This window comes from Mastomys coucha, unplaced genomic scaffold, assembly GCF_008632895.1.
Source record: "Mastomys coucha isolate ucsf_1 unplaced genomic scaffold, UCSF_Mcou_1 pScaffold12, whole genome shotgun sequence".
NCBI classification, from domain to species: Eukaryota; Metazoa; Chordata; class Mammalia; order Rodentia; family Muridae; genus Mastomys; species Mastomys coucha.
In genome coordinates this window covers 8,407,911-8,416,254 of record NW_022196894.1, presented here as the reverse complement: position 1 = coordinate 8,416,254, position 8,344 = coordinate 8,407,911, and the positions used below count along the sequence as shown (strand labels likewise).

At 47.1% G+C, this 8,344-nt stretch overlaps 1 protein-coding gene across 1 annotated transcript in view; it reads left to right on the top strand.

Annotated features, from left to right (window-relative positions):
• Positions 1-8,202, top strand: part of Cpped1 (calcineurin like phosphoesterase domain containing 1) — a 115,225-nt gene extending 107,023 nt beyond the window's left edge. Inside the window, exon 4 of the mRNA XM_031362916.1 lies at positions 6,242-8,202. Coding sequence (XP_031218776.1) covers positions 6,242-6,468 — 227 coding nt within the window. The 3' untranslated portion in view covers positions 6,469-8,202. The remainder of the gene's footprint in view (positions 1-6,241) is intronic.
• Positions 8,203-8,344: the final 142 nt, after the last annotated feature.

Below are 8,344 nucleotides of genomic sequence, written 5' to 3'. Positions count from 1 at the left end.
TCAGAAATCCGCCTGCCTCTGCCTCCCAAGTGCTGGGATTAAAGGCATGTGCCACCACTGCCCAGCTTGTGTACATTTCTGTATTTCCATTCATAGGGTTGGAGGGCCCTTAAAGTCAGTATAAGACATACCCAGATACCAGATTCTCAGCACAAAAGGCGCTTCTTACCCTCCAGGGGCAAGCAGGCTGGGGTGGGCTCCCTCTGATCAGGCAAAGGCATACGGCAGCAGCAGGTGATCTTTACGAAGGGGGAAGTCTGTGGTAGGATGTGGTAGGTAGGTAAGACCTGATTAGACAGGTTAGTCATTATAGCCAAATAATGAATTTTGATGTCAGGACCTTGGTGTTTAATTTCAGGAATGAGTTAGTGGCCAAAGAAGGGACCAGACCTTGGGGTGAGCTTCATGTGATCTCTTGGTTTAGCACGGGAGAGGGAAGGGGAAAGAGCAAAGACTGCAGTCATGTCCGCCATGCCCGCCGTGCCCGCTGTGTCTGCCATGTCCGCCGTGTCTGCCATGTCCGCCATGCTCACCATGTCCGCCATGTCATGTCCGCGGTGTCCGCCGTGTCCACCAGGTCTGCCGTGTCCACCATGTCCACCATGTTCAAGCCTCTGGAGCCCCTCAGGGGGATGTTTATTTTACCAGTACTGTGGGTCAAACTGGGGCCTCCAGTTTGGATGCCTGAGCCACCTGGAGATGGTTTTAAGATGTAAGGAGCAGGCAGTGGAGGAATGTCCTTGTACTTCCCACTCACTGAAGACGTGGGGTTCGTATCCTGTCATCCTCTGGTAATGATCAGCACCCATGTTTGCGTAAGCTGTATTCACTATCACATTTACCATTTCCATTCATCTTGAGAAGCAGAGACTTGCAGGACTTGCAGAATCTTGAATGCTTGGCTGATCTTCAGCAGACTGGATCTTTTTAACAGTGACTTTCTATACCTGCACAGCTGCCCTCCTCCTAGTGGTGTCATTGCTCACCGCCTTGCCCTCTGGCTCACACCCTTCCCCTGCCTTCACACCACACAATGGACTGAGTAGTCCTGGGGTACACACAAGCTGACATCCCACTGTCGGTCAGGGAAATTAGGAGCAGTCCTCAGAAGCTCTGTGAATTGTCCAGGGGATCCCACTCAGATGAATACCAGATGGAGAGTGTACAGGAGGGTCTGAGCCAGAGAAAGCCTAGGTGCAGTGATGCTTCTTTCTAGCAAGAAGGCGGCTGTGGGATTGGCATTTTGCTTGAGTCTTTTTCTGCCTTTCCCCAGCCCAGATCCAGCTTGCCCTTACCCTGCTCGCTAGCGTAGAGCCCTGCTGTATCCCGTGTACACTCTCCCACTGCCTGCTCCTCCCCCCAGAAGAGCTTCTGTCTCAAGTTCAGTGTCAGCAGGATTGAAGTGCTGGAAGTACATTCTGAAGCTCCCAGGAGGCCGGCAGGCCTTTGTCCAAGTTTGGTTCCTGTGCCTTCTGTAGTCCTCCTTGACACTTTCTTTGTCTTCCCCAGTCTTTAGTATCTCTTCAGGCCAGTTGCTGCTGGTTAAGATCCTGGCCCCGGACATACCCCGTCCACCACCAGATGCTGGATGTTTCAAGATCTCCCTTTTCTCGTGTGTAAACTGAGGTCATACCTGCACCCCTCCCCTCCTTAGGCAAGGGTGGCAGTGTATTTAAAGCATGCTGCATGCCTATCTATGAGAATGTCTGGCCGGTCATAAGCTCTACGTCAGTGTTGGCAATAGTAACTTCCTTCATATGCCAGTTCAGAGAGGATCAGAAAACTACAAGTATAGGTTTGTTCTGGTCAAATCCAGTCTCCAGAAAGCCTCATGGGGATTACAGCTCTGAGATCATTCACATTTTGAGCATACCCTAAGCCAGCCTAAACCAGATCAATGTCTAAGCTGTGTGCCCCAAACAAGCCATCTGTCCTTTCTATTGCCATTCTTCCATTGTATGTGGGTAGTTTCTCCCCTATGCAGTAGCAATCGTGTGTGAGGTGGTATGTGTGCAAAGTGCCCTACTCAGAAGAGGTGAGTCCAGAGCCCTGCCCAGCCGACATCACTCCTGTACTGTCCAGGAGCTGGTCCTTCCATTGCTACCTGGTCCTGTGTGAGCCTTGAGCAATTGTTGGGGAGGCCATCTCAGATCAGCGCATCCTGTTGTACATGACCAACCTGTGGCTTCCCAAGGGGGATTGGCACTTGGACCTGCCTCAGACTGCCTGAAGAAACTGCCTTCCCTGAGAGGCTGTGGTTAACCACCCCATGCCCATGTTGCCCACCAGCAAGTTGAGAATGATGTACACAGTTCACCACTGGAAACCCACAAGAGCCCTCACTGTAAGAGCCCAGAGTAGGTCACCAGTCATGGCTGTCTACACTGGTGTCCTGGTTACTCAATGCAGAAACCTCATTCCTTGAGTGATTATGCATGTGTACCTGTTTTCTGCAGGTTTTACACACACATACACACATACACACACACACACACACACACACACAAAATCTCCCTCGCTCCCTTCCCCACTTGTGAGTTACATTTTTTTCTCGCCACCAAAAGAGAATAAATCACAAATGCCTGGTGATTTGTGCAGTTTTCACTGCTACAGCTAGCAATATAAAGAGGCATAGCATTTTCATAAATTCGCACTCAACACAAAATAAAAAAATGAAAGCTGTCCAGTTAGAACTGAGCACATTTCAGACAGCAGGCAGCAGCAGCTCAGTTTTGGGGACACCCACCCCAAAGACCAGAGCTACTCTGGTCACATCTCAATTCTGCAATTTATGGAGTCTCCAATATTAGGATATTAAATTATGTGGAGACTGCATCCCAGTCCTCTGATTGATTCCAAATGAATTTGAGTCAAGGCAGCTTAAAAAATAACTTTTTTGTCTCTTTATGACCAAGAAGAAATAAATATAGAGCGGCAGCCACACATGAGGGCCTTACCAGTGCGGGGAGGCCTTTGCCAGGAATCCTTTCTCTGGCAGTAATTTTAAAGAACAGTTCATAACTCAGAATCAGTCTAGCCATAATTCTCAATTAAGGAACCACGGGAGCACATCAACACAGATGACTGAATGAAGAACAGGCATGGAGCTTCTGCCTTATTCCTGGAAACCCCACTACCATCAATTCCACACCAGGGAAACCATGGCATATCAATATATTCCTTTCTACTATTGAATATGGATCAATGCTTCTCTATCAGAAGCTGTTCAAGAGCTGAGGCAACAAAGCTTCTGACGAGGCTTCTGGGCCTGGAAGCGTGAGGATGCTGGGTTCAACTCTCAGCCTCAGCTTGCATATTGTAGAGCTCAGATGCCAGCAAGAGCAGCTGAGCCTGCTCCAGAGAGGGCAGGCGTCGAGGCTGAGCAGTGACCTTCTTAACACATTCCTGCTTCTTTCCAGTGTCCTACCCACAGGGGCGATGCTAGCATTCATCTTAGCTCAGAAATCAACTATAAAGGTCAGCAGTGTGCCCAAGGCCCCAAAGAAAACCTGAGTCTGCAAGTCTCTAAGATCTAAGATCTCTGAGTGGGTTTCTTAACCTGTTTGGACCTCTCCGTTCTCACTTGGACCAGAAATGATGTGCAGTCCCAGGACCATTGGGAAGAAGCACCACGATAAAGAATAAAAGGGACCTCTCCATATGCCTCTCTTGAATTTACCCACCTCTTTAAGGTGGCTATGCAAAGACAGCAAGTTCAGATTCAAAATGCCCAGGCTTGGCTTAGAGTCAGAGAGAGACCCAGAATCTCCAACTGCCCAAGCTCACTAGGCCTCCTACAGATCTAGTTCTGAACCAGAATCTCCAACTGCCCAAGCTCACTAGGCCTCCTACAGATCTGGTTCTGAACAACAGATGTGCCTTCATTGCCTACTCAGTATCTCATCTGTCCTTCAGGTCAGTGGTCACTCTGCCAGCCAGGAGACCCAGGAGCTTCTGAGAGTCCTGGGAGGAGTGCTTGAGTCTTGATGCTCAACCATTTAGGGGGAAGTTAGACAGACTTCCCCCTCCTTCCAGACCCTTCCTTTGTAAGCATCACATTGTCAGTGCTTGATCTCTTACTTGGGACCCCAAAGTGTTAGTTCCCTGTCATCACAAGGAGATCTCTGTTTCCCACTGACAATTATTTCTAGTCCTCTTTAGATATCTTTGCTGCTCTAAGAATTTTCATTTGGTCATTATGTCTCAAAGCACTAATAGTAAATGTGACCCCTAAGAGTGCTGAGGATAACAAGGGGAAGTCTGTTCTGTGCAGCTACGGAGAGTCCCCAAGGAGAGTTGCACTTCACAGGCTCAGATGACACAGCCTTTAGGTTTCAAGGAAACACACATGTCCACAGACTCAGGTCTGTGAAATTAGGAGGATCTGGTTCTCTGTAGATAGTAAAGATTCCTCAGATGCCTAGCCTAGCCCGGCTGTGCCTTGTGAACCACACACCTCACACCCTGGTGTGAGCCACACAGCTGGTGTGATAGCACCTGTATCCTTACTGTGCTTGCCAAGTCCATTTGGGCACTACTGTCCCCATTCACATCTCCTTGATATGCTGTCCCCAACTAAAAGATAAGTCATGATCACTCTAAGTTCTTATCAACAAATTATAGTAAAGGCAGAAATACCCCCTTGTGAAGAATTCCTCTATTGCATTGGAGTTAAGGGCAATGTACACCTATCCTCATACTCACATAGTATTTTACAAACACAAAAGCATAAAACTCTTTTTGTTGTTGTTTCTTGATATTCACAAAGTATATCAGGTGCCTTACAATACCAATACATGCAAACCTGCCTCCTTTTTAAATACATATGCAGTAGCCTCCCCCCTAAAGGTTTGCTATCCACATGCACCTCCCATCCAAAAACATTAACTGGGAAGTTCAAGTTCCAGGAATAAATGGTTTACTCGGTCCTACTATTCTGAGTAGCATCCTGAAGTGTCATCTGGAGTTAACCACTCGGTCCTACCGTGGACTGTCATTTGTTCAGTGCCCACAGGATCCATGCTGCCCACCTGTGTAGTCAGCTGTCACAGACTCACAGTGGCACTCAGGTAACCCTGCTTCTGCTTCATAGCCCAAAGTGCAAGGCTGGCAGTAAGGCAGAGCATGAGGAAGGACATCTTTCTAGGAAACGCTCAGCGATGTCCTCATTCTTTCCTGCATTCTTTTCTCCTTCCTCTTTTTCCAGTTACTTCTCTCCCAGATTTCATCTACTCTTGGAGCTCCATGGAGCTGGTGGGAATTCTGATTCATTGCCTTGGTTGTTTTTTTTCAGTTTACCACTTATCCCATTTGCTTTATTGGGGGGGGGGGGTAGTATGACTTTTGGTGTGCATCTTAAAACCATTTCTGAGTGTTTGTTGCTTCTCACTACTCAATTTTTACCTGTTTTCTGTCAAAGGGCCTTAGTCTTACTTAAGGACTCATATACAAAAGATATTTGCTTTAAAAACTTGTCAAATCCTTTCTGTTAATTAATCTCACCTGGGATGCGCTCACTCCTGACTGGGATGCTCTCACTCCTGACTGGGATGCGCTCACTCCTGACTAGGATGTGCTCACTCCTGACTGGGATGTGCTCACTCCTGACTGGGATGTGCTCACTCCTGACCTGGGATGCGCTCACTCCTGACTGGGATGCGCTCACTCCTGACTGGGATGCGCTCACTCCTGACCGAGCAGCCTGAGGTTGCTTTTTTCTAGTTTAGTGTGAGTCGTCAGGACTTTCTGTTTTTGTTCTTGTTTCGTGCCCATCTTCTGGTTTTGGTACACACACACACACACACACACACACACACACACACACCTGAATTCATAATGGCCATTTAGATATCCACTGTAAAATCTGAGTGCAACTGTATGGTTCCTGGATATGGGCTGGTATCTGCTGTTCTTTCTAGAATCTCAGATGGTGATATTCAGGCTCAGAGGTATGCTGGAGAACTCCTAGGTACACATGTTCATGTATGTGCATATATGCACTGAGAATTATACTTAGCCCCACATGCTAACCTACACCCTCCACTACTGAGCTCAAGCCTAGCTCCATGACTGTTATACCTGGAGGAACTTTGTGAACTCGCTCTTAGTAAGATGCTATGAAAAGCACTGTTGATGCATTCTCTGTCAGTTAGTTAACATCATCCACAGAATCAAATTTTGAAGCCCACGGATGACCATGGAAATCCTTGGTACCTCTAATGTCTTTTTCCTTTCCCTACAGGTATCAGAGCTGTGTTCTCGGGACACTACCACAGGAATGCCGGAGGAACCTACCAGAACCTTGACATGGTAGTTTCATCTGCCATTGGGTGCCAGCTAGGTAAAGACACCCACGGGCTCCGTGTGGTGGTCGTCACTGCGGAGAAAATTGTTCACCGTTACTACAGTTTAGATGAGCTGAGCAAGGGGGGAGTAGAGGACGACCTGAAGGAGCTGCTGAAGGACTGATTGGTTCCCCACAGAGTCCACCCAGCTTTCACCCATCACCTTCCATTTTGCTAGAATATTCTCAGCCCCTTATAGAAATGTCTGAGCAGAAAGGCAGGTTTGTGAACAGATGTGCTTTTACATAAATCAAACTGCTGGGTCCTATCCTTAATTATTTTCAGAAGAGGAGAACTGTCTTTCCTTTAAAAGCCAGATAAGACAGCTACGGGTGTTTTCTAATTGTGGTGTGAGGCTTCCCACATGCTGCTTGGGTAAATTCTTTTCATTGTGCAGCATTTAACTCTGCCCTTGAATCCACTGTCTCAGACAACTTAGAATCAATAAGCACCTACAGCCCTCAGTCCCGACTCAGTACCCAAGAGTGGACTTTAATAATTCCTCCAGCAAACTGCATCTGCTTTTGTCAAATTGTGGTCATGACTCCCAGAGCTAGGAAAACAAATTCCCACTCCTTCCTGTCTGACCAAATAGTACGCCCTCCACCCCCTCGTCCCAGGGCCACATAGGTTTGTTGTCATCATAACAGGTAGCTTCATTAGCCATCGTTGGCTGTGACTTTCAGGACTTGCTGCTGCTGCTCTGAACACTGTGCAGGGAGTCCCCTGCCTTTCTGATGACAAATGTCATCTTCAGACATAGGCAGACTCTGTTCCAGAAGACCAGAACAGAAGCTGCAGCATGAAGACCCTGCACAGCCCACGTGTTTTCTGTGTGTATTCTCCTGCTGCAGGCAGCCCACCCCATTGTCAGAGCTATGACCTAGCAGAAAAGCTGGACTTGATACAGACTTCTCCCAAGAAAAACAGAACTGAGCCATTGGGTATAACTAACATTATACCATGTTAACTACCACTTACATAACAATATCCCTGGACAGCAAAGAGTGTGAGCTACTTAAAATCCTTTTCACTGTGGAATTCCCTCTGCTGCCTCCCCTGGGAGCTCTGACCTCTCTGTGGCTTTTCCTCGGTGTACCAGCCTTCCTGGTGCCCAAGTAACGAGGGCCACTATATCCTGCCATGAAAGTTTTACAGTGCCCTGCAGTGGCACTGGAGAATCTGAAACCAACTTTAAAAACTCACTGATTACAAATGAACCACAAAGCCCACTAAATTAGAAAACTTTCTTGTTAAAAAGTTTTAGTCAATGTAGCAAAACCATGAGAAATTAAATAAAAAGGTAATTGGATATGTAAATTCATAAGGAACAAAAGATACAGGAAGTTAATTATTTTACAGCTTGGTGACACACCAGAGTGATCTTGCAGTGCTTGGCTGTGTTCCTATTTGTTTTTGTTTTTTTACAGCAGACTGTGAGAGATCAGGAGAGGTCCCTGGTCCCAAAATGTGTAGACTTGATTCACTGACAGACGAAAGACTAGTCATAGTGGGCTGAAGGCATGCCCTTTGTCCAAATTACATATGAAAAACACAGCCTCAGAATGGGGACAAGGTACGGGATAAAGCAATGGAAGGGAAGGAAGTGCTTGTCCTCAAAACACCTAAGTTCCAGAGCTGACTCAGAAACCTAGCGTGTGCTAAGATAGCCTGGTCTTGCCAGTTTTCAACAGAACAGCAGTATTGGCGTGGGGCTTGCTGATATGGGGAGCAAAAATGTATATTCCATGTAACTCAGATAGCAAGTCACTATTCTGTTCTCTCCTAGGCCTTTTCTAAAAAAAAAAAAAAAATCTCATTAAAAAAAAATAATAATAATAAAGACTTCCCACATGCCCGTGCTGTTTCTGAATGTTCTTCAGGTGTCTCCAGTCTCTTAGTTCTGGAAGGCCCAGATTGGATGCTGAGCCTAGCCCGTCAGTGAACATGGAAGGACAGGGGTGCAGGCAGCTGCATCCTCAGACAGCCCAGCCCGTCAG